At 40.0% G+C, this 26,895-nt stretch overlaps 1 protein-coding gene and 1 long non-coding RNA gene across 2 annotated transcripts; both read left to right on the top strand.

Moving 5' to 3' along the window:
• Positions 1 to 1,140: 1,140 nt before the first annotated feature.
• LOC104965742 (uncharacterized) lies at positions 1,141 to 15,097 on the top strand. Its single transcript, XR_800572.1, has 4 exons — positions 1,141 to 1,610; positions 6,552 to 6,625; positions 8,610 to 8,661; positions 14,967 to 15,097. It is a non-coding gene; the product is annotated as an uncharacterized lncRNA (long non-coding RNA).
• LOC104965741 (tripartite motif-containing protein 16-like) lies at positions 11,182 to 13,760 on the top strand. The gene has a single exon (XM_010794754.1). The coding sequence runs from the start codon at positions 11,231 to 11,233 to the stop codon at positions 12,608 to 12,610; it is 1,380 nt and encodes a 459-aa protein (XP_010793056.1). The 5' UTR covers positions 11,182 to 11,230; the 3' UTR covers positions 12,611 to 13,760.
• Positions 15,098 to 26,895: the final 11,798 nt, after the last annotated feature.

Here is a 26,895-nt window from a genome sequence, read left to right on the forward strand (position 1 = left end):
TCCACAGCACAAACGTATTAGTTTAACAAAATCCGCATCTAAAATTGTGGCATAGGTACGTTATGTTCCCCTGTGCAATTCCAGTCTCACATCTCACATCACATCGTCATTAACAAATACCGGAAACAGACGTAGGCAATATCCTCAGCTCGGTGATTTGGATGTTTTAGCCGCAATGCATGCTGGGAAATGGTGTTTATGCCATGTGAAATCCGAAAACATTAAAAAAAATTATAATAATACTTCATCCTGAGTGTGCTTGCTTTTCTCTTTGAAAGTCATCATCTAACGGCATTGTAATACACGGTTCGGCTGCATTGAATATTACATATCTGCCGTAGTTCTCTATTTATAGAGCCCTGCTGAGAAGACTTCTAGACACACAGGAAGAACTGCCGCCGAAACTGAATACGTGACGTGGATCATAAATACTGTCCTAATTATACATGTGATATACATACTTGCACTTTACTTTTCAATTCCCATGTTGTCATCTTTAAATATATTTACATCTCAACTTAACTTTTTACTTCAAGATAATATTCCAAATAAACATCTTTAGACATATTTCACATATTTATGCGATATCTTTCTAAGTAAACGATCTGAGTACATCTACTTGAACTCAAGTACAAGATCTGTGTACTTCTACTTTTACCCAAGTACAAGATCTGAGTACTTCTACTTTTACTCAAGTACAAGATCTGAGTACTTCTACTTTTACTCAAGAACAAGATCTGAGTACTTCTACTTTTACTCAAGAACAAGATCTGAGTACTTCTACTTTTACTCAAGAACAAGATCTGAGTACTTCTACTTTTACTCAAGTACAAGATCTGAGTACTTCTACTTTTACTCAAGTACAAGATCTGAGTGCTTCTACTTTTACTCAAGTACAAGATCTGGTTATTCAATTCAATTCAAATAGCTTTATTAGCGTGACCATAAAGACATACAGCATCGGCCAAAGCTTTGTACAATTGTGTCATCTAAATACACATTTGAAATATAATATTAAATTCATCAATATTGTGAACAAATGCAAGAAAAACACGTTTTCTTAGTCATCAAAGGAAGAATTAATTAAATAAAAACAATGAATTAGTTTAAAAAGAGTTATGTGAGTTGTTGATTGTTGTGCAGGATAATGCTGATAGTCAAAAATACATACATTAATATGAAGATAATAATAAAAGACCTGAGATGTGGGACCTGGTGTATCAGGTCAGTCTGATTCTCTCATGTTGTGGCAGGCAGAGACAAACTTTCCTGCAATAATGTCGCTTTTTTCATTTCCCCTAATAATACTTTTAGTTTTCCACTCCCTCATCAGTCCCAGTGTTTACATGATGGCACCGCATGGCGTGTGTTTAAGCCTAAGCCCCGCCCCTCTTGGCCTGAGACGTGGTTCTGACGCGATGACGTCACCACGTAAGTTGTTGGGTTGGAGACTTTGATGGCGTCGAAGGCTCGGAGCTGGAGAGGGATGCAGAAGAGATGGCCTCGGCTCGGATATTATGACTAATGCCTATTTGATCGACGTTTACTTGCTGCTTACTAACTGCACGGGTTTCGGGTGAACCTTTGGCTTCTCATCGGTCCTGCAGCTGGTGAGTTATCCGCCGGTTGTTCTCTCTCCTCGGTTTGTTTTGACAGAAGGCCTTCGTGTTGGGTTCCGCCCTCTATCTCATAACAACAAAAACAGTTGGTAGCTTAGCATGCTAATAGGTAGCCGGGCAGTTTACTGGCTGCTCTGTGCTTCAGCGACTACTGGAAAACACTTTACAGTAATATACGATTAAAAGACAACATATCATTAACTTTTTAGTAAATGTTAAAATTGGCTAATTGCGATGTTCATATTCAGTTTTTCAGCGTTAGCTTGCTAGCAATACTTTTAACTATTTAGCTAACTATTGACGTTAGCTCCAGAAAAATCCATCCTAAAGCTAACCTTACCCACTGAGAAGTCAGGGCAGCAGGTATGCTGTTTTCCGCTAGCTCTACTTCTATCTATTGACATAGGTAGATATCTAATCTAAATTATTATTTAAATAACGTTAGCTACTGGCTTTTATGTGTCAATAAACAGTGGAGGAAAGTAAGTAGTATTTTAGTATCTACTCAAGTACTTTACTTGAGTACAATTTTTAGGGACTTTTAATGCTACTTTGTACATTTACTTCAAATAACGTTAGTATTTATGTTGCTTTTGTGCAGTTCTTATTATGCCGGCGGATGTTTGTGCATTGTTGGAAATGGACTCAGATCCTTTACTTAAGTAAAAGTACAAATACTATGGTCTTAAAATGCTCCCCTACAAGTTAAAGTCATGATTTCAAAACGTTACATTAGTAAAAGTACAAAGTAACACCATCAAAATGTACTCATAATGCACAATGCATGGCCTTTGCAGTTCTGCACAATACAAAAGTATTATCAGCTAAATGTACTTCAAATATCACAAGTAAAACTCCTTAACAGTATTGTATTATTGTGGTTAATATATTATCCTGTTTTTATACATTTTAGTATTGTAGTTTCTAAATATAAAATGTATACTTGAAATATTGTTTTAGATAAGTACTTCAGTATTCCACATCAGCATATCATGTGCTTTTATATTTACAAAGTAAGTGTGAGTGTTAAATGAATGTAGTGGAATAAAAGGAACAATATTTACTTCTGAAATGTAGTGGAGTAGAAGTATAAAGTAGCTTTAAGTGGAAATACTCAAGTAAAATACATACTGTATACGTCAAAATAGTACTTAAGAACAATACTTGAGTAAATATACTTAGTTATTTCCCGTCACAGCTTGAAATAACGTTAATATTTAACCTAGCAATTGAACCGCTCATTTGAATCCAGTTGAATATTGTTTTTATGACACAAATCTAGCCGACATGTTTGAGTTCATCTCTTTTACCGCTGTTGTTTTGATCATTTTCATCCTGACACCGTCCATGTAAAGTAACTGTCACTCGATGTACTTTATCGCCTCAGTCAGCGTTTTCTTTTCAACTTTAATAACATGAGTTAGCGGATGGATGCAGTTTGCTGTGTTGCGCTGCAGCGTGTCACGGGACAGGAGCAACGTTAAGGCTCTAAGGGGCTTAGCCTTCCTCTCTGAACTCAGACCCGACTGAGCTGTAAACAGAGCCCTGTGTGTGTGGCAGATATGCTTTATCAGGTGGCACCGGCAGTAAAGGCTGGACTCCTACGTCAGCCAAGTTATGATGACCTCCCCCCATCTGGCAGCCTCACACCACTCTCAATGACCAGGCAGTGTTCAGGTCCTCATGTGCCTTTAACCCTGCTGTCTTGTCAAAATACTCTTAAAATACTCAACAAGTCAAAGTAAGAATTATTGTCGATCTTTCAGTTTGTGTGTACAGACAGAGAGATCAAAATACCGTTACTCACAATCCCTAATACAAAAATATATAAACATGTATATCCTATATATACACAATCAACAGACACATGTACATACATTAAGACATAAATAAAAGCACAACAATCAATATATACAAAATAACAATCACTTCAATGTCCTTGGGAAATATACAGTAACAAGTGTCTGGCGCTGGATTTGAGTGTCTGAGTCCAGCAATTGACTACAAGTAAAAGTCCTGATTTCAAAATGTTACTTAAGTAAAAGTGCAAAAGTAACAGCATCAAAATAAACTCATAATGCACACTGTCCCATTTCAGAATAATACAAAGTACAGAAGTATTATCAGCTAAATGTACTTCAAAATATCAAAAGTAAAACTCCTTGTTATGCAGTATTGTATTATTATAGTAAATATATGATCCTGTTTTTATTCATGTTAAAACATTTTAGTTTTGTATTTTGTCGGTGTGCCTTTAACCCTCCTGGTGTCTTCGGTTTATATCGGACCGCTTTACTACTTTCACCAATCATACAGTATATTGTGTTTGACATGTTATTGCCTCAAGGCCTTATGATGTCCTCCACAGTAGGCCTTTGAACATATAACATTTCTGATCACCACTTTCATTTTGAGTGGTTTAGTCAACTTTGTAACACCTATATTCACCACCATAGGAAGTGAATGGGTTTATTTCCATCCATCAGATAGTACACACCCACAAATAGACAACCATGTTGTTTTTGGAATTCATTTTCAGTTTCTCTTCTTGTAAATTCACTGCAGTTATAGATAGATAGATGGATGGATAGATAGATAGATAGATAGATGGATGGATATTTAGATAGATGGATGGATATTTAGATAGATGGATGGATAGATGGATAGATAGATAGATGGATAGATAGATGGATATATAGATAGATTGATTGATTGATAGATGGATGGATATTTAGATGGATGGATGGATAGATGGATAGATAGATAGATGGATAAATAAAATAAACAATCCAAAATATTTCTGAAATTAAAAAGTGGAAATAAATAAATGATTCATGTGAACCGACCGTCTGAAATATAGTCTGCTGCTTAAAAGGGAGTTAAATACAATGTTGGTAATGAGTCAAAACAGAACGGTCAAATTTGGAAGAAACACCAAAGTGGGGGGGGGGGGGGAAACGAACAGGACAAGAGGGTAAATGCAATGGGGGTTCTGCTCTTGTTTCTACCCTTTATATCTGCTCCTGAGAAAGTGTGCTAAGGTCCCGTGCTCCCCATTCACTGACCTCAGATCAGATTTCAGTCTCTGCAAGAGTAGCTGACCTTTACAACCCTTTGTGGGCCGGAATGCAGAGAGAGATGCCTAACAGGCGGCCTTTACAATACCATGAGAGGGGTCTGCCATTACCTGATCAAACAAGTTGCTCCTTTTCGGTTCCCCAGTTATTTCTACTGTACACTGGACACAACAAATCAATACCAGGCAGCAGCCAAGTGCTGTGAAGAGTTGGGCTGTGCCAAGTCTGTGTGCTTGACCAGCTGTTTTTGGATGGTTCAAATAGGGCTGTACCATTAAGGAAAATGTTATTGAATAATATGGACGAGGGCAAGAATTGAATCCCATTAAATGCAATGTTTTAGTTTGAGGCGAAGTATCTGAACACACTGCAAACAACATTATACAGACCTTAATAAACACAATACAGATAAAGTCTCTTATCAGCGTTTCCGCCTGGGGGCCGTCTTGCCGTCATTTGACGTCAAAAAAATTATAGCTTGAAATGACGAAAAGGAAAAAGGACATCCCTCTGTTGGAGGGGCAAAGGAGTCTGGTGGGATTCTTTTCACTGCCAGCAAAGCGTGGTGTTCCTGTGACGGAAAGTAGGGCTGCTCGATTATTTCGGTCAATAATTGTAATTGCGATTATTAAATGCAATTATTCATTGATTTTGAAAAACCAAAAAAAAAAAAAAAGTAATAAAAAAATAATCGTTGTATTTCCATTACGTTGTTTTCGTAATCGTTGGAAGCCATAATGGTAATCGCGATTAAAATACGATTAATTGAGCAGGCCTAACGGAAAGTGTACTGTCGGCGAGCGATAGTATCTATAAGGGACGACTCAATTCAAAATGCAAGTTTCGTGACACAACGTGACGTCACACCCCCCCCTCTCAGTGGACGCCCTCTCAGCCCTGGTCTGGCAGAAACACTGGGTGTTTCTGGGGAATGTTCTACTGCAACACTCCCCACACGCAAACACACAGGCCGTTTCTCAATCTCGAGGTTGCTTGCTTGGTAGCACATGTCTTCCGAGTCACTTCCTTCAGAAGCTAGGCAAGAATCCTTCCTGGCATTCGGAAAACGAAGAGTGGAACAGGCTAGCAAGTGTGCAGGTGTGTGCCCCGTCTTACATTTTCCGCCATAGATCTGGGGAAATTGGTCCGTGCGCAAAGCATTGTGGGGATTTTAAGGACGCGAAGTCTACCAATGTGCAGCCTCGAAATTTCCCCCAAACCAAGGATGCGGCCTCGGTGGAATTCCAAGTATGCTGGAGATTGGAACGGTCCCGCTGGGCCACTTGATGACGTAGCATCCTTGAAATATTGGCTTGGAAGCCAGTATCCTCGAGATTGAGAAACGGCCACCATCTCTTATCAAATAACTCCAGACTTAATAACAGTTTTGTTGAGTACAGTTTCTCATAAAGTAACTAATCTTTTCCAAATCATCTGGGGCTAGCTTTAACCACAGGAGGCTATATTTATAAAAAAAGAAGTACGTCCCCAATACCTTTCATTAGCTGGTGTTGACCTCCAGATGTGACTGCAGGGGGTAAAATAATATTATGCATGGATCAAGTGTTCTTGTTTATTCCTGCTTGTGGAAGTTACATGGTCAGTTCATAGGCCGGCCTGTGTGCTGGTTAGACCACAGTTAGTGCTTTAGGATCCAGATGGCTTTCTTTCCATCCCACAGCTGAGTGTAAGTGGTATCTCTTCCCTCACATGCACGCCACTCTGACCACCAGCACAGCTATATTTACGAGGGAATGAAAAGAGCTTCTGTGGCTTGACTTTTCTTCACTGAAAAAATCTGCTGTTTGCAACTTTGTTAGGAAAATAATTTGTTTGTCTTCCTTCGTCTCCACAGATTTCCATGTCTTACGTGTAAGAGTTTCCAAACAGGATCATCAGGACTGCTCACTGTCCGTTACCGATTGTCTGGTGAGTCTACAGATATATATTACATTACTGGTTTTATTCGCTGCTTCTTTAAATGTGCCCACCAGTGCTTTACTCCATTTAATTTGTGTGTATAATTTAGGGCTGCTCGATTATGGCAAAAATCATAATCTCGATTATTTGGGTCAATAATTAATATCACGATTATCCATTTACTTTGAAAACATCCATTTATTGAATGAAAAAAAATGTGAACAGTATGTTTTTAACATTGATTACTCTGAACTTCAAGTATTATTCAACTGAAAAACCAATAATACCATTTTTTTAAAAATTTCGATTATGTTGTTTTCATAATCGTTGCAAGCCAAAATCGTAATTGCGATTAAAATACGGTTAATTGAGCAGCCCTAGTATAATTGTATCTTTACTGGATGAGTAGGGGGTTTAATTACATTACGTTCAAGATTTCAAAATGACACCGAAAAGGCACTTTCTCCATACATAAAAACAAAAGATGAGGGAAAGAAAAGATAAACACATTAGAGTTAATGCAGAGCTGGTTGTCATTCAGTTAGATTTCATCCCCACTCATGCTTGCATAACAAAAAACAAACAAACAAAAACTTTACTACATTTTAAACAACTTATCATATGACTTACTGAAGCCCGACATCCTGCCACTGCTAGCCAAGCCCCGCCCCCTTTGAGTGCCATTTCATACAAATAGATTTTCTATTGAGCGGTTTGAACTTACTGTCCTGCCTATAGGGGCTCGCCTCCTCCTGTCGACCTCGGGCTCTGATCAATTCTTTGCCCAGACCCCTGAGAAAGTATTTACACATGCCTGTGAACAACATCCCAGACCCTCCCTGCATAGCAAAGCCTTTCTTCTGAGTCATTTGAACATCTGCAGCCTCAGTCAATCTACCAGAGGCATCGCTAGTGAGTGAAAGGACAGGTGGTGGTTTGGTTTCTCCCGTCAGGGCAGTGAGTCCATTCAGAGTATAAACATCTGTGTTTATATTAACGTTTTTATTCTATATATACATTTGTTTTATTGGGTAGTGTGCTTTTCCTTATTTACATATCTTCATCCTATTTAGATGTGTCATTTTATTGCACATTCTTATGTGTTGAATTAATATTGTTTCACACTTTTTTTTACCTTTTTATTTGATTGTTTTTGTTTATCTTTTATTACTCTTAATCTAATATGGACTAACTGTCTCAAAACCCCAGGATAAATAATGTAATCTGAGACTCAACATGTGTCTCCTTTGGGGCAACTGCTAAAGCATATGAAAAAACAACACTGTCATTACATTGTATGAAAACGGTAAGCAGTGCAAGTATAGTATAACATATATAGATATTAATTTCATGATGATAAACATTGTGGAACAACTACTTTGTTATTTTTGATTTGTGTATAATTTAGTAATCTCACGCACTACTAACCCTTTTAAGTCTTTTCAAACTTTTCCAACATGTCTACTATGTATAAAATATTCAACAGCTACTTCTACTATTACTTTTTTCATATGTTTGACAAACTGTACCATGACTTTTTTTTCAAAATATTTTCCAACATACTATACAGTACATTGTTTATGAGATAAACATATATTTAGTGCATGTCATGCCTTTAAATAAGAGTTTACATGAGAGAAACTACAGGGAATGAGAGGAGAGAGAGATTGGGAATACATTGAATCAGGGACATTGCATTTTGTGGTCACTGCCTCAAGCTCAGGTAAACTAAATAACGTTTTCCTTAAACAGTGATATAAACATTAAAGTAATTTAAGCTTCATATTTATGCTGTTAAAATGCACTTATATCTGTCTTTCTATGCTATTTCTATGTCGTTATTCGTTAGATGTTGCATTACAAAGTTAGGAAAGCAGTGTTCAAGTCACGCCTGATGTTGCTTTCCTCACACATAACGCAATGTGTGCACAATATCCTGTATTATTGACATGTTTTGCTGGCAGAATAACCTCTCTATGTTGCTCTCGTGCAGACTGGTCCCGGCCGTTCCTCGTTGGTTGACCCACTCCTTCACCGGCGCCATGGTAAAGCACCTTCCCCTCATGCCTGCTTTTGAAACAGTGACTGCTGTGTGTCCGGGGGTCTGCGCTGCGTTCTGCAGAATGAGAAACTCCCCATTGATTTTCCCTTTTTTAAATCAGCGCTGTTTACCAGGAAGCAGACGGTCTAATCAGCTGCATCGGGGTCAAAGGTCGTCCCCGGCTGCTGTCTCAGCTTTTATTGCTAACTGCAGAAGTGTGTGTGTGTGTGTGTGTGTGTGTGTGTGTGTGTGTGTGTGTGTGTGTGTGTGTGTGTGTGTGTGTGTGTGTGTGTGTGTGTGTGTGTGTGTGTGTGTGTGTGTGTGTGTGTGTCCTTGCTATGACCTTTGTGCTGAACAGTGGAAGTTCTCAGATTCCTCACTTAAGTAAAAGTACTAATTACACACTGTAAAATACTCCCAATACAAGTCAAAGTACTGCATTGAGAATGGTACTATGTGCTTAGGAACATGTACTTAGAAGTATAAGTACCTATTGTCGAAAACAACTCCCAATTAATGAAAATACATTAAATAATTACATTGAAAACCCGCAAATCTTCCCATTTGAAAAGCTTGCACTGTGAGATGTTTAACCATAGACTGTGTTTAACACAAAAACAGGGGAGTGTGTGTGAGAGAAAGTTCCTCTGGAGGGAACACAGGGATTTCAGCCTTTGCAGACCATTTACATGCACTAAAACCTTTTAGTGCATGTAAATGGTCTGCAAAGGCTGAAATCCCTGTGTTCCCTCCAGAGGAACTTTCTCTCACACACACTCCCCTGTTTTTGTGTTAAACANATTGTTTACTTTTACTCAACTGTACTGTAGTAGTAGTAGGCCTAGTAGTAGTAGTAGTAGTAGTAGTAGTAGTAGTAGTAGTAGTAGTGACTTTACATATCTGGATTATTGATGTGAAATATATTCAACTGTTAAATCAGACTTTAGTTCCACCTGGAGTAAATTCACAAGCTACCCTGCAGTATACAAAGTCATTCAAACTAGCTGATAACACGGGCATTTGACTTTGCAGTTTTGTCAATATATAACAATAAATATCAGCACAAAGCACCAACAGATTGAAAGATTTAAAGTGAAGAGTTGTATTTATTTATTCAAATGCCTAAAAACCATCCTTGGTTCACAGCTCAGATAAATAAAGTTGGAAAAGGTAGAAGAGTTTGGAAAGTGGGGACAAGTTTCAAATATTCAAATAACAGGTTTAGCGAGGCAGTGAGAGACACTGAACGACTCTCTAAAGAAACTCCAGCACAGTTCTCAGTAAACGACTCCTCTTCTGTCTCAAAGGGTCTCAGATTGATCACCAAATGCAAACCTGAAGCACCAATAACGACTTGTAGGAAATCTGAAATAAATCTGCAGTTATTTTGGAAGACAATGGGACAGTCCTGACTCCAGTGATGACTGTCTTTATTCTGGAGACTGACGTTAATGGGCTGTTGGAGAGAAGCTTCACACTGTCTGCACAAACAGCTGTTACTCAATCAATGGGAGATGAGTACACCAGGTGCTTCTACAGTTAGTGTGTGTAAATTGATATGAATGTTTAAGTCTGTAGCCTTTCCTTTTATTTTTTTTGCAACCTACCAAAAAACACCACTCTCAAACTTAACATTTTAGAGTAGAAGATGCAAAATGTAATGTTCCATTATCAGTGTGGTCTGCAGAGGTCCCAATGGGATGATAACACTTCGTCAAACAAACAAATTGTCTTTATGTATGTCAGGTTTTGCAAAGTAAACACTGGGTAGGCAAATATGTCAGAGATTGAGTCTGTTAAATGGCTTCTACTTTACTCTGTATGTAAATCATATATATATATATATGACATTATGTTACAATGTGCCTGTGTTTAATATATCTAACTTATTCTATACCAATGTCTACGCTGATTTCACAAATATGTAACAAGACCGTGTGGTACTTATGGTTAGAATAGTTTAGTTTTAGGGCTTTTTGGTTCGTGTTTTGGTTTGTAATGTTTCTGTATAATACAAGAACTCCATGTCCCATTTCACATTTCGCCTTATTATGAACTTGATTTTTCCACAACCTGGCAAAAATCCCTGTATTATTGTTACTGGCAATTTAAAAGCATATAAAAAGCCACTTTAAGTTTGTTTTTCAGAGGAACTGCTATAAAAATGTGCCAACATGTGTAAGGCTTGACAACACTGCTTTCCAAAAAATAATCACTGTCTGTCTATCAAATATACACTATAAGGGCCAATTGCATTATTTTTTTATTTACTTCAAATGTGTGTGCAATGTCTTATCTATGCTACTGTTACGAAAACAAATCCCAAATGTGGATCAGTAGAGTATTTTATCTTCTCTCATCTTCTCTTCTCCCCTTTAAGAGAAGGCCTTCTGAAACCTCCATGTCTGAAACGCATACACGTTTGATAACTCCGCCCTCTTCCTCTCGCTCTGAACACCCATTGGTGTAATCAGCCAATGAGAGGGAAGCAAAGGCCCCGTGTTTGTTTTGAGTCAGAGCACACTACATCTCTGATCTCAGAAACTCTCTCTCAGTGACTACAACGAGGAGAAATGTCTCAGAAAGGAGCTCAGCTGGACCTGGACTCCATTTCCTGTTCGATATGTCTGGATGTGATGAAGGACCCGGTCACTATTCCGTGTGGACACAGCTACTGCATGGGCTGCATTAAAAACTACTGGGATGGAGAGAAACAGAATAAAAAGGAGAGCTGTCCTCAGTGTAGGAAGGCCTTCACACCCAGACCTGACCTGGTTAAAGACACCATGTTAGCATTCCTGCTGGAGCGGCTGAAGAAGACTGGACTCCTGGATGTTGAGAGGACTGAAACACAGAAAGAGCTGGAGGTGAGTCGACTGAACATTCAGAAGAGGATCCAGGACAGAGAGAAATATGTGAAGCTGCTTGAAGAGGAAGAGAAGGCTATCAACTGTTCTGCTAATAAAGCAGTGGAGCACAGTGAGGAAAAATATACAGAGTTGCTCACAGCGATGGTGACCATGAGATCTATTATGAAGGAGCGGATCAGAGTCCAACAGGAAACTGAAGGAAATCAGGTCAGAGCTTTTCAGAAGAAGCTGGAGAAGGAGATCTCTGAGCTGAAGAGCAGAGACGCTGAGCTGAAAAAACTCTCACAGGAAGAGGATCTCAACCAACTTCAACAAATCTACGACTCCCTGCCACCTCTCAGTGGATCTACAGACACGTCCAGCATCAAACCCCGCCCTCTGGGATACTTTGAAGAAGTGACAGCATCCGTGACAAAAGACCTGAATAAACTTCTGGACATTGTGAAGGAGGGTTGGTCTGGAATCGCTCTGGCTTTGAGTGAAGTGGACATGTTACTGCCCAAACCAGAGCCCAGATCCAGGGCTGAGTTCATCCAATTGTCCCGTGTTATCACTCTGGATCCAAACACAGCCAACAGACGGCTGTTGTTATCTGAAGGGAACAGAAAGGCAACAGCCACGGAGCGACAGCAGATGTACTTCCGTCACCCCGACAGATTCGATGTTCACACCCAGGCCCTGAGCGGAGAGGCTCTGACTGGACGCTGTTACCTGGAGATGGAGTGGAAAGGCCTTCAGGTGTGCTTCAGCCTCGCTTACAAGAGCAACGAGAGGAAAGGGCACCAGGATCCGGCTGCGTTCGGACACAGCGACAAGTCGTGGTCATTGCATTGTGGCACTATCTATTTCGCCTTATGGCACAAAGGGGAATCCACTGCCGTCTCAGGTCCTCTCTCCTCCAGGATAGGAGTTTACCTGGATCACAGTGCAGGTGTTCTGATCTACTACAGCATCATCGATGGAAAAATGATCCCGGTCCACAAAGTCCAGACAGCCTTCACTGAGCCTCTGTACGCCGGAGTGGGGCTTCATTACGCTTCAGCAGAATATATAGAGTTCATTAAACTACATGAAGTCCTTTGAGGGACTGTGTGGTTTTAATACTGACTCGTTACTTTGATATCTCATCAGCTTGATAATCTTTAGATGCTACTTCCTCCCGTCTATGTTTACCTATGGGTCTACCATGGGGTCATTTCTCTGCATCGAAATGAAAACAAACTGCTCTTATCATTTCAAGAAGTATGTTTTGATGCATTTTATGTAGGTGTTTCTTACACTTCAGCAGAAAACATTGAGTTCTGTATGTGTGGTTTTAATACTGACTGTCGGTGGTTCTTTGAAATCTTCTCATCTGTTAGGTAATGTTTGATCGTCTTTTAGATGTCTATGTTTAGCTATCTACCACAGGTCATGACGGTGTTTGTTTTGATGCGTTTTATGTAGGTGTTCCCTACTGTTCTGTAAACTCACATAGAGGTCATTTAAAAGGACAATGGGTTACACTCTGTTTTTAATACTGACTACTTATGTTGGGTATTTCGTTGAATTCTTCTCATCAGTTTGGTACATGTTTAATCGTATTAAGATGCTACTGTTAACTCATGAGTTATGGTGTTACTAAAACCAACATTTCTCTGCATCAAAATGAAAATAAACTTCTCTTAAAATGTCACAAAGTATGTTTTGATGTAGCTGTTTCTTACGAGTCCTTACCTGAGTATATAATGAGTTCTGTGAACTTGCATAGAGTTCATTTAGGAGACGGTGGGTTAAACTCAGTGTTGGAAATCTCATCCGTTTGTTTTATGATTGATTGTTGTAAGAAGAGTGAAGCTCAGATATCATTTTCTGTACACACCCAGGGTTAAACCATAATGTGCAACAGAGGAATAATTATACGTACTTTGCTCCACTGGGACTCCAGCATATTATCATATCGTATTGGTGTCCATCAACATGTAGACTTATGTCAACTTACGGTCACATTTGTGAATTCTCAAAGCAAATATTATACTGTTCTCTAGCACCACCTTCTGGTCAGTAGATGCTACTTCCTCCTGTCTGTGTTTAACTGTGGAGTTTACCACAGCTCCTTTTTCCTAAACGGACATTTATCTGCCTCAAAATATAAACAAACTGCTCTTAAAAAGGTCAAGAAGTATTTTTTAAGCATTTTGTGTAGTCGTTTCTCTGTGACTGCATGGGACACTCATCTGTTCTTCAGTCTTTTAACTGGTGTGTGTGTGTGTGTGTGTGTGTGTGTGTGTGTGTGTGTGTGTGTGTGTGTGTGTGTGTGTGTGTGTGTGTGTGTGTGTGTGTGTGTGTGTANGAAAACAACTCCCAATTAATGAAAATACATTAAATAATTACTTTGAAAAGCTTGCACTGTGAGATGTTTAACCATAGACTGTGTTTAACACAAAAACAGGGGAGTGTGTGTGAGAGAAAGTTCCTCTGGAGGGAACACAGGGATTTCAGCCTTTGCAGACCATTTACATGCACTAAAACCTATAGAACACACTACAGGAAAGTAGAACATGCGCTCTATAAGTACAGCACTTGAGTAAATACACTCGGATGCTCTCAGCCCCTGGTGCTGAGCCAGCATCCTGCATGATGTGCCCTCGCTGTCCGTTATCTCCCATCCCTTTAATCTTTCTCTGCACAATGTTGGGACCAAACTCAGCTCAGATTCTTGTCGATGTCTGTCGGCACATGGCCAGACGTTTTCTCTTTTCTTCCACCGGTTCTCTTTTGACTCGGCTTGTATATCCATGCCTCACATTCCCCGCTGATAGACATCCCCAGTGTTGCATAAGAAAACTGTGACCTCAAGCCTTCATGAAAGCCCGCTGATGAACACTGCCTTACATAAAAAACGTAATTTCTCGGAGCATAAATCATATTCAGACTCTCCTTGCTTCACAGACTTGTGTGAATGCATGTCTATGTGTAGCTTAGGAGGGTTTTTGGCGTGTGGTATTCCATGGTTTGTTGTGCAAGGGGTGATTATAGTCAATTAGCCTGGGTTGCACATTACAGTGTGGGTGGGCAGGAGAGGACAGCCACACAAAGCAGCATCGTCAAAATGGTTTTAAATCAACGCTCTGTCACAACAAGGTTTGCCATTTCTAGATTCATTTAAAAGCCAATCAATCGGAGTCGGGACTAACGAGGAGTAACACCTGTTTTACACCCAAACTTTCCACATAAAAACACTTTTAAGATGTTCTTCTGTGAGGATTTTTCACATGTTTCTACAGAGCAGCAAAGTGGTCAAAGCTGTTGGTGCACGAGATGGAGGCAGGGCGATGAATGAGGAAATACCCCCTGGAACAATGTTTGAAATGCCACAGTGAAACTAAAGAAAGGAGATGAGTGAAAGAAGGTTGTTAAAGCTGACTCAGTAAAGGGTTAACGGGTGTTTCCCCTGCAGGAGGAGGAGGGCCAGCAGAGCTTGGAGTGCATCCAGGCCAATCAGATCTTCCCCAAGAAGTCCCCCGTCCTGGAGGAGGAAAACATGCAGGTGAGGAAGCTGCTGCTTATCTCGTGCTCTCCCCAGTCAACCTGTGTAAATATGTGTCTGGTCTCTGTGATCAGCGACACACTCACTGACACACAGATGTGACTTCAGACCGCTTTCAGTTCCACCAGGCTCCGGGGCAAACGTGCACATGTCAAGTGATATGTGGTGCCACAAATAAACACAGTTATTTTATTGCTGTGCTGAAAAAAAAGTGTTGTTCAGGAGGACTGAGAATGCTCATCTGAGGCATAATCTTTGCAAAACAGATGTTGAAAAGTCCTTATTGGAAAAGTAGTAAACTTGCTGGTTTCTATAAAAAGTTCCTGCTGTGAAACAGAGGTGTACATTTTGTACTTTATCGAGGCAAGATTCCTGAGGACTTATTAGGCTTATTTGTTCAGGTGTATATCAGTATGTAGTGTCTCTACTTTAAAGAGTCCTCTCCTGCTGATGTTCAGGTGTATATCAGTATGTAGTGTCTCTACTTTAAAGAGTCCTCTCCTGCTGATGTTCAGGTGTATATCAGTATGTAGTGTCTCTACTTTAAAGAGTCCTCTCCTGCTGATGTTCAGGTGTATATCAGTATGTAGTGTCTCTACTTTAAAGAGTCCTCTCCTGCTGATGTTCAGGTGNATCTCTGGGACGTGCAAATTTCCTTTGACGGGTGTCGACGGCCAAATGTGAAGATGAAGCGAAGGGGCTTTTGTTGTGCTCTCTTTATCCCGAAATTGTCTAAATACACCGTGTTGACCCACCTGGAGAAGGATAGACCGCACCTCTACTGTTATTAAGCCTATACTGATGGACCTGCGTGGTGTCTCATCCCAGCGGCGTGTAAAAACCGAGGTTGATGAACTTGACTGTAGAACACAAGGTCGGTTGAATAATTCAGAGTCCCTGTGTAAACTGGACACGTTCTTGGAACATATGCCACTGTCTAGACACGATGATATGTGCTCTCTTATCAGGTCATATCCTACCCTATTTTCAGATGTTCCTTCACGGACGCATCTGGTGGAACATGACATTGATGTGGGAGAGGTTACGCCCATAAAACAGCGTTTTACAGAAACTCCCCTGAAAAACGTGAGCAGTTAGAGTCAGAGGTTGCATACATGCTAGATAATGGCATTGCAGAACCCTCACATTCTAGCTGGGCCTCACCATGTTTGTTAGTGACTAAACCTGACAGAACTTTTAGACCCTGTACTGATTTTCGCAAGGTAAATGCTGTAACCAAGCCAGATAGTTTTCCCTTACCTCGGATGGAGGATTGTGTGGATCAAGTTGGCACAGCTAAGTTTGTAAGCAAGTTTGATCTTCTTAAAGGTTACTGGCAAGTACCACTGACCCCACTGGCCTGGGAAATTGCATCCTTTATAACGCCTACATGGTTATACTCCTACATGGTCGTGCCATTTGGTCTTAGAAACGCAACGGCTACATTCCAGCGCTTGATGAACCGCGTGGTTTCAGGGTTACAAGGGTGTGCCGTGTATTTAGATGATTTGGTGGTGTACAGTGACACACCTACAGCGCATCCAGGCCCTGTTTGATCGCCTGGTCTGGGAAAATCTCACTGTGAACTTGGCCAAGTGTGAGTTTGCTAAGGCAACAGTGACATATCTGGGTAAGGTCGTTGGTCAGGGTACTGTGCGTCCAGTAAGGGCAAAAGTGGAAGCCGTTGAGAGGTTTCCTCCGCCTACCACCAGGAAGGAGTTGGCTCGTTTTCTTGGCATGGTAGGTTATTACCGTTGTTTTTGTGAAAACTTCTCCTCGGTTGTTGCTCCCTTGACTGACCTGATAAGTCCAAGGATGAAGTTTAACTGGTCAGTTCAGTGTCAGAAGGCTTTCAAGGACGTTAAGGATCTTCTAATGGGCGCTCCAGTGCTGAGAGCCCCGCGTCTTGAGGAACCTTTTCATCTTAAAGTGGATGCATGTGACACGGGTGCCGGTGCCGTGTTATTACAGCAAGATGCCTCTGGTATGGAGTTCCCGGTCAGTTACCTCCCACGCAAGTTTAACTCCTACCAGTTGAACTACTCGATTGTAGAGAAGGAGGCACTGGCATTGATCTGGGCATTGCAGCACTTCGAAGTGTATATAGGGAGTGGTTATAGGCCAATAGTGATATACACAGATCACAATCCCCTGACCTTTCTACAGTCTTTGCAGAACCCAAACCAGCGGTTAATGAGATGGTCCCTGTTTCTACAGCCTTTCCATTTGGACATCCGACATCTCAAAGGTTCCGAAAATGTGATGGCTGATGCTTTGTCGAGAGCAGTACCTTAAGGGGGTTTTGTTCTTGTTTTCACATCTTTTTTCCAGCGTTTTCCTGCTCTTTAATTGCTTCCAGGGTGCCGGGTTGCTGAGTTGGTGAATGTGGAAAGTAGGCAGTGGTAAACTAGGGTAACATTTACACCAGGGTAAGCTTTGTTTCATGTATTAGCTGTAAGTATAAGCTCTGTTATTGGTTTTCTATGTTTCAGTGTCTTGGGGACACTTCTTTTATGGGGTGGGGGGTGTGACAACCCTGTGGTTGTCCACCAGGTGGTGCTGCTGTAACCTGTGTTTTTACTGTAATCAGCAGTGATGGGACCCACCTGTGGACTTGATTCCAGGATATAAGAGGGCTGCAGAACAGGCTCTCGCTCTCTCTCAGCTGCCCTGCTCGGTGCAGCAGGACACCGCTCTTCTGTGTGTTTTATTGTTGGTTGTAGAAACTGTTAGGTATAATAAATGATTGTTTTGGGCAACTCCTGTGTGGAACTATTGTCCTTGTGTTACAAGCAGAGCCAGCTTGTAACAATGTGTATTGTTGCAAGATTGGATAAAGTCAACTTCTTTTAAAAATAATTTATTCTAAAAAAAGAAATATAATTTGTTTTGACAGAATCACAGCCTGAATCCAACTTTAGCAGAACATTAAAAAAAACATGTATTTTTTTTTTATTTGAATCTAAGTTATAATTTTCGTCATGCTAATGCTTTGCAATCAGTCAAATCTGCAGCAAATCAAGTTCACTTTATTCCTCTTTTGTGTGTTGAATTCATTTTGGAATACAGCTCTGAATACTGAGATCTTTGTACTTCAAATGATTAAAGTAAGCGCTTATTTCAAGGTGTGTAAATACATTTAATACAGGTTTATCATATACACTTAATATCAACATAATATAAGTCCTATACTTTTTACATTCTTATGATAGACTTATAACATTCAACAAATAACAAAACACAGAGAGTTACTGTATTCATTCAGACAAGTAAAACTGTAATTAAATGGCAACGAGCAAATGCGATTTAATTAATGCTATTACCATTTGTACTTTTAATATTGATCAGCATAAGTAATAAAGTTTGGTGGTTAAGACAACCACCAAACTTGATTTCTTTAACTTACCGAACTATAAGATTAAGCCCCCTAAATGTAACACATGTAGTCCAATGTGTAGTCTAATTTTGATGTGGTTTGTGGTGTAATTGCATAAGATGGAGGCCCCAGGTATCCTCTCATGATCCAACCGATGGGAAGTGCACCAACCACAAGCCTTACATTGGGACATCACACCTTCCTCAAAACGGTTGTGTCTATTCAAAGCTGTGGTGGAAACACCTTCCCTTGATTTACATGACATATTCAGCACTTTCTCACATTGGAAGAAATGCAACAAAGGTTCAGCCTGAATGTGGCAGACATTTCAAAAAGAGCTCCTGCTAAATGTGTGCTCTCATGAATGTTTAGCGGCTATTATGATGGAGTGATTATTCAGTGTTGTCACTTTACAGCCAGATACAAGTTGTGGTATCATTTTCGTCATGCTAATGCCTTATAATCAGTCAAATCTGCAGCAAATCAAGCTCATTTTAAGGCATTTTATTCCTCTTTTTTGTGTTGAATTAATTTTGGAATACAGCTCTGAATACTGATATTTTAGCACTTCAAATGACCAAGTAAGCCCTTATTTCAAAGCACATGAAATACATTAATACAGGTTTATTGTATACACTTATTAACATAATATAAGTCCTATATTTTGTGTTGTATGCCTCATGACAAATCTTGAGGAAATCGACAAATTCAACCCTTTTTAACCTTTAATTTTTAGCAACATATGATTGTCCGGTTTGTATGACATATTAAATAATAAATCACGGAGTAAATGTTATTTGAAAGCATGTCACTTCCTTAGTTTGCTGTCGCTCAATCATATTTATTCACTTTGCTTTTCCTTATACTACAAATCAGCATAAAATCAAATGCTATGATTTTTCATCTGTGTGATTTAAAAGTATTTTCTCATATACATATTCAACCTGCTTCTGCAAATTCTCAATGACACCACCACTACTGTCTGCTAATGATTCATTGGCTCGCCCCCTGGCTGCAAAACAGTCTGTTTGTCTGAATGTGTGCTCTAATTGGTGATTGGCAGCTGAAGGACATCAACATAGAATGTGTGATTGTAATAAAAGTCAGGATATACAACGCCTTGTACTACAGCAGATGCACAATTGGCAGTGGGCTGACATACAAAATAAGATAAGTGCTGCTTGGAGACGTTGCAGAAGTAACACAAAAGTAGAATTGAGTAGTATAATTTGATCCACTTGGACGTATCGCTGCAGTTATTTGGTTTCCTCTGGATTGACTAAGGTTATTGTCACATTGCTGCTGTTGGATGACCTGACTCTGGTTGGGAAATCTCCCAAATGCTCCATCATTTTGGTTGCAGCTGCCAGGCTTTTCCAGCTGCTTTGGCAGAACGCTAACCATCATTTGGATGGGATGCTCAAAATCCAGTTGGCTTGATAGAGAAAAGCAGAAGGGGTTAGTGAACTCTGGAAATAGCCATTCAGTGTTTGGATAGGTGAGCTTCCTGCCCAGCTTGAACAGTGAACAACTGTGTGTGTTTTTGTACATTTGCCCAACTTGGTTAGATTGCTTTTCATATTATTTATTAGTTTGCCTTCCACAACAGTTTGGTAATGAGAGTCTGAGTAACTGTAGACTTTGTCACAGTAGTTAAATACATTTTGCTTTGCTACCACAGTATTTGTATTTATATTTTTAACACCAAAAAATATAGCTTTTTAAAATATGATAGACTAATAGCAGTCACAAAATAACACAACACCGAGTTGCTGTATTCATTCCCACAAACAAGAGAAATAAATTACAAATAAATAATACATAATATTAAAAATAAATAAAACACAAAGGTTAAAAAGGGATAAAAAAACGTAATATAAAATCAAACATGCTTTATCTGTGCAAAACATGGAAAAGTGCAACATGTAAATTGTTAAAGATTTAGTAATATTATGCAAGTTCGAACATGAGTCATGAATTTCTGCAAACAGTTGGGATCTTTATGATAAGCGTCTACATTATATTGTGCCAATACCATTTTGGTTGGGTTGCATTACATTTTAATCTTGTTCCAAACAAGGATTGTTTCACTAATGTCACATAGTCACTAGTTTCTTGTTTATTAGCCTGATATGTGATATCCTGACGTTCATACCAGTTCTTTTAACTTGAGCCACGATTTGCATATTTCCACTTAGAACACGTGAAGCAACAGTTCAGTGTGTGTGTGTCCTCCTCTCCTTCGGCATTGTTTCCTGTTGTTCCAGATTGTTTTCTCTCCTAACAAACCCCGCTGCAGTGAGCTTTGAAGAGTGAAAAAAGATCCATATGTCCACTCCAGGTGTCTCTGTGCCATCATGCTCTCACCTGGCCAAACAAAGCATTTTAAGCATGTGTCTTCCACTGCAGATGCATACAAACCTGGCTCCAGTCCCACATTAACATCGCCCGTGTGCTGATAGATGGTCTCTGGCTGCGTGTGCGATGCGTTAAGAGACCCCCCCCCCCCCCCCCCTCCCCTCCCGTCACCCAAAGACACCTGCGTGATTGATGCATGCTATTTAGCAGCGGGAAAGAACAAGTGCACCTCCGCTCCAGGGAGAGTTGGAGCACCTTGTACCGGACAGCTGTGGGTGGCCAGAGGGAGACGAGAGTGAGGAATGGAGAGGGGAAGAGTCGTGAAAAGGTGAAACAATTGAGGAACATAGAAGAGAGGAATTAAAGGAAAAACAATCTATGAAGAAATGAAAGAGAGAAAAGTGTATGTGTGAGAAAAAGAGCAAGCCACCTACATCTGTTACTCATTATCCTCCTGGCCCCCGCTCTAGTAATCGCTCCATCTGACATAACTCACAGCAGACCTCACTTTGACTACAGATGGGAGGGGGGGGAGTTATTCAAGGCAAAAATGCAAGAGGTACGACTGATCTCTCTAAAAAGAAAGAAATAGGAAGCAGAAAAATCCCTAAAGTATTGTAACATTAAAGGGAAATTCCAGTTTCTTACAACCTTGAACTTTTTTTTTTAATTTCTGTCCCAGCGTTGGACATTATTCCCATCGGTGATAATTACATTGTACTCACTGAGTTAATTGCTGGGATCTGGCAATGCCGCTACATGGCTAAACACATGTGTGATTGGGCAGGAAACACGAGCAGCCAGATGATCAGACAGGTTGTAAATAAAGCCCCCGGTTGGCCAAATATATAAAGAAATCCGAAAGAGAACAACAGTTTCAGTGAGGGATTATTACTAATGGATTATAACCACTTCCCAAATAAAGATAATCTGTTTGAACATCATGAGATTTCTCCTGTGTCCTTGGTGAAATAATTACAACAATAAGAAAGCTGTATGTATGACACCTCTTTGAAGTGCAGAGGCTGAAAAACAATTACAAAGTCCCTGAAAAGAAGGGTTTCCCAAGAAATAAGAAATGACACGTATGCAAATGATGCGAGAGGGAGGCAAGGAGTGTGTTATTATAATCAGATTCTCCTCAGTATCTCGCAGGTCATTGAATTCTTGAGGATGTGCAGAGGCTGTTGAGGCCTGCCTGCACTTAATCATGATGTCTTGAAATTAGATCCGTGGTGGTCCGCGAGAGGCCCCCCGGGGACCCGGCGGCACACTTGTAGACTCGGGAAGGTCAGGCCCCCATTGTGCTCCTCGACGGTCAAGTGCTCTGTTTTAATCACGGAGCTGCTCTCGCTCAGAGGATCGCAATCACAGCGAAAAATCCTGTTTCAGAGCGGCTGGCCGAGAAAGCTTCTGTGTGTGTTTTCTCTGTAATTAAACAACTGTGGAAGCAGGTGTAACATAAGTGCAGTATTTACTTAGCACCTGTGGCATGGCTTAATTCGTACATTTACACCCAATTAGCTGAGCTACTAATTTGAAAAAGTACAAATCAGCCTTTTTTTGATCCCAAACAAACTGAAATATGCTTTGAATACCTTGTGATGCTAATAGAGGATACAAATAACCATATCTTATATTCCTTGTACACTATTTGCTACCTGTGATGACATCATATGAACATTTTGGAGGAATATAAGGTATTTATCTGATCAAGGAAGCTAGATTGGCTTGATTCTGTTTCGGAAAAGCAGCTTTAAATACACTTTGTAAATGATGTTTTGGTTACTGTAACTGAGGAGCAAAGTCACCAAGTATGATCAGTGAGTTTGTATTTTTCATAGTCATTATTTAACTTTAAGGCTTTTTTTCCTTCTATCTCTTTTGAACGGATGCAGAGGTGAACTCCATCATTTCTGCAATTTCACAGTTAGTTGTCCACTCACACAGATACATCACACACATCCAAAGAACCAATTTAAGATGATTGGCCCTCCTACGCACATTTACAACATCTTTGTTAGTCTTTGACAATTTGTGTCTCTGATCCTTCCAAGCCTTGCAGTGTACGGAGTGAGAGTTTCTGAAGGTGTATTTGGTGCTTTTTGCCAGCGTGTAAAGGGATCATGCAGACATTTAACAGGGGAACGGACTCCATTGAACATCTCACAGCTGTAACAACACACCGACACACACTCTCACACACACAGAGGAGCAGGAGACAGGAGTGGCAGCTCCAGGTGACTGCACACCTTGACTTCCATTTATCAAAATCCTGTTTACACAGGCTGACAAGACGCAGCCGCACAGGAAACACTTCCCAGGAAAGATGGATGTGGCACGCTCCACAGCTGTGAGAAAAAAAGCCTGGCAGCGAAGATTCGGGGGGGAATTGGTGTCACACTGAGGTGGCAATCTCGCACCGAGTAGAAAAAATCCATGAAATAGTAGTAATAGCAATTTTTCAGTCATGAAATCTGTTCTTTTCACTATGTGTAAAATATCTTTTAACAAGTGAAGTTTATTTTGCTTCATAGAAGATTTTCAAGATTCAAAATGTCCATATTTATTACAAAATGACTCCCATATCTGGACAAAAATGATAGCATCCTCAATGCACTAATGTACTTTAGTAATATTTAACATAAAAAAAACACAAATGTAACTTGCTTTATTTTGACCCAGAGCCATTCTTCAAATTGCAACAAAAAAGGTTGTTGAGGCTTTCATGTCAGTTGAAGTCAGTTTACATTAGTGTTGCATACTCACAAACAAACTCTCAATTAAATTAGCACAAACCAGTTGACATACAGTACCCTCCGAGCTTTAGGGGCCCCTGGACGTTGGGGCTCCATGGGCACTTTCCTATTCTGCCTGGTTGGTAATCCAGCCTGGTTATAAACAGCTTGAGGCCTGCCTCCTCTCACGAGGAGAGAAGAAGACAAACACAAGTTTTTTATCAAAGGTCAGGAGTACAGTTTAGACTTCACCGTGGAAACAAATTGTGCTCATAAATAGGACTAAATGATAAATAATCCTTTCCTGGACCACCGCTACTTCCTGTTGAAGCAGGAGCTCAGTTTACTGCCCACACAGCTCACACACTTTCAAACACGTGACATAATAATATACTAAGGTAAGCTTCAGTTAAATACAGGAGAGGCGTATGAGATATTTTTATGGCTTAAAAAGAATGCATAATAAGTTGCTGCTGAAATTGCCTCTGGGAGTTGGATAGGAGTGTAGGAGGGTGGCAGAGGATTGTACATGTGAAAAAAAAACAAGAAACCTCTTCCTTTTGCTGTGTTCCTGAGCTCAGATAAGCCAACATTTCCTCCCTGTTTAGGTTTATTTTCCTACGGCTTTAGAGTCAGGCTTCATATCCCACGCTACAAAGCCTCTGCTCAGTGGAACCACAGCCATCTAAAACCTGGACTAGCGGTGTCCTCTCGCATGACCCCCACCCCTAATGTTGACCTGAAGTACACAGGAGGCATACCCACTATCATGAGAATGTATCACCAACATACTTCATTTCAATTCCACTTGGAGTTACTGCATGTTACACATTTTGTATAAACGGGAAAACACTTTGTAAAGGTGGAGATGGAAAATCAGATGCATATTTTTAAGGACACGTGTATTTTATTATAAATATATATAAATGTTTCATTTGTTTAACTATATGTTTTATCAAAAAAATATGATATATTTTATTATATTTTAAAAAAATATGATATATTTTATTATATTTTTCTTTCGCTAAAAAGGAATTTTTCCAATTTTTTTCGCTCTTTGTAAAAAATGTGTTTAAAAAAAAATACACATGTATGGACAAACTAAGTCAGTAAATAACACATAAAATAAAAAGTAAAAAATACGGTAAATGAAGATATTTTAGTCTGAACTTAGCCCAACAAATATATAACATGTTTTATAAATATAACAATAGGAGAAAAGGTTTAAAGGAAACTCTTTCATTGTTTCAAGCTGATCCATTAATGCTATAAAGAAACTACTGATTAACAAAGCTTTTAAGTTTGGCAATAATAAGGTTTTTTTTCCAATAAAAACTGAACCTGCGTCACAAGCAAATCTTAGCAACAAACTTCAAAGAGTACCTTAGCTGTGGTCCATCTGGGGTAACCTGGGAATGGCGTGGGTGCAATCTTACAAATAAACCGGTATTTTCTTTTTTCTTTTTCCTGTTGCTGAGGAAAATAAACCACCGTGGAGCCCCTCTCCCCCTCAGGCCCTCTCCCACGTTTAGCATGTTATCCTCGACATCTGTAATAATAAGGGGTCATTTGTTGTGATTACGCCTTTTATCTGCGACCTGCATCTTACATCCACAACATCCTCTCCGTTACACCTTCCTCCCAGCGCCGCCGTGTTTACACTCTCCACCGTAAACTCTTGTCTGAGGGGGGGGGGGGGCTTAATGACTGGTACTGTGACAGATATACAGTAACAGTGTACAATAATACGCAGTGATAGGTGGGCTAAAACCCACCGTGTTTGATCCTAAAACATCTTTAGTTTGCGTTTAGCCAGGGATAGATTTTCAGGTCTTCTAGATCCATGTGATATATTTTAGGCACATCTTTATCAATTATGAGAAGATCCATTAGAAAATATAAGATGTGTTATTGTTATTATTGCGGTACTGCAGTCGCTTTACCGCACCGTTGTGACGAAAAGAGAGCTGAGCCAGAAGGCAAAGCTCTCTGTCTACTCGGCCATTTTCGTTCCTACCCTCACCTATGGTCATGAAGGATGGGTCATGACCCAAAGAACGAGATCGCGGATACAAGATGGGTTTTCTCCGCAGGGTGGCTGGCGTCTCCTTTAGGGATAAGGTGAGAAGTTCAGTCATCCGGGAGGGACTCGGAGTTGCTCCTCCTTGGCGTCGAAAGGAGCCAGTTGAGGTGGTTCGGGCACCTAGTTAGGATGCCACCTGGGCGCCTCCCTAGGGAGGTGTTCCAGGCACGTCCAGCTGGGAAGAGACCAAGGGGTAGACCTAGAACCAGGTGGAGGGATTATATCTCTTCGCTGGCCTGGGAGCACCTTGGGATCCCCCAGTCAGAGCTGGTTGATGTGGCCAGGGAAAAGAAAGTTTGGGGCTCTCTGCTGGAACTGCTACCTCCGCGACCCGACCACGGATAAGCGGGAGAAGATGGATTGTTATTGTACAAGCATCTCACCAGAAGTGCAAGAGAGGCAATAAAGTACAACAAGTAATATATCTCTATTATATACAAATATGACATATATTTAAAATATAAAGTCTATAGATAATGACCACTTTAAATAGATATACACACAACGAGAAGTGGTATAAATATAGAATTCAGTATGGAGATAGTATAAATATAACGTAGAAATCCTAATATAGACAGTAGTATGGACATCAGTTTATAATCATATTATATTAATCATTTAAATAATATAAATGAATCTAAGCACACTACAGAAGATAAAACCAGTATGGACAGTTTTATAAATAAAATAATGACATAAAATGATAAAAAAAAAACAGATTCCTCAACTATTGCTATGAAAACGACCACTTCCTGTTTCTATCTCCATCAGTATTTCTTGAACAGACATTTCGTTCTTCTAAAGTAACACAATCTCCGTCTAGTGTCACTTTGTGTCCAGCCCAGACTTCACTATGGCACAGCGATCACTGAAAAAGAAAGTGATATCTTGTGCTGGCGAGATGGAAAAACATCGGGGCGTCTCCCGGATTTGTTTGAGTGCAGAGGAACTGTCGCGGGACGAGACAGTATTGTGCTGGAAGAATAATGTAACTTGTCAACGTGGTAAACACTCGAGGAAGGTGACGAGAAATAGCAACAGTCGTCTGACATAATAAAAGGAAATGAAGAGAGATGAAGTTTTATAGCATAGATTAATGTCACTATCTTTTCCTGAAAGATACATTTTTCTGCTCTTAGGTTGTCTCTTGGGGACATTTTGTTGTTTATTAAGTGTTTGTAGCGCTGTTTAGGGAGATATTTGTCTTTATATATCTTACTCTCAGTGTCACTTGAACACATTATATGTAACGTCTCTTTCTCTTATTTTCCTTGGCAGATTTTC

The sequence above is a fragment of the Notothenia coriiceps genome, unplaced genomic scaffold, assembly GCF_000735185.1.
Source record: "Notothenia coriiceps isolate Sejong01 unplaced genomic scaffold, NC01 NC01_scaffold00037246, whole genome shotgun sequence".
NCBI classification, from domain to species: Eukaryota; Metazoa; Chordata; class Actinopteri; order Perciformes; family Nototheniidae; genus Notothenia; species Notothenia coriiceps.

What these genes read in the sequence shown, in the direction of transcription:
- LOC104965741 (XM_010794754.1), top strand. Translation starts at nt 11,231, where the DNA reads ATGTCTCAGAAAGGAGCTCAGCTGGACCTGGACTCCATTTCCTGTTCG.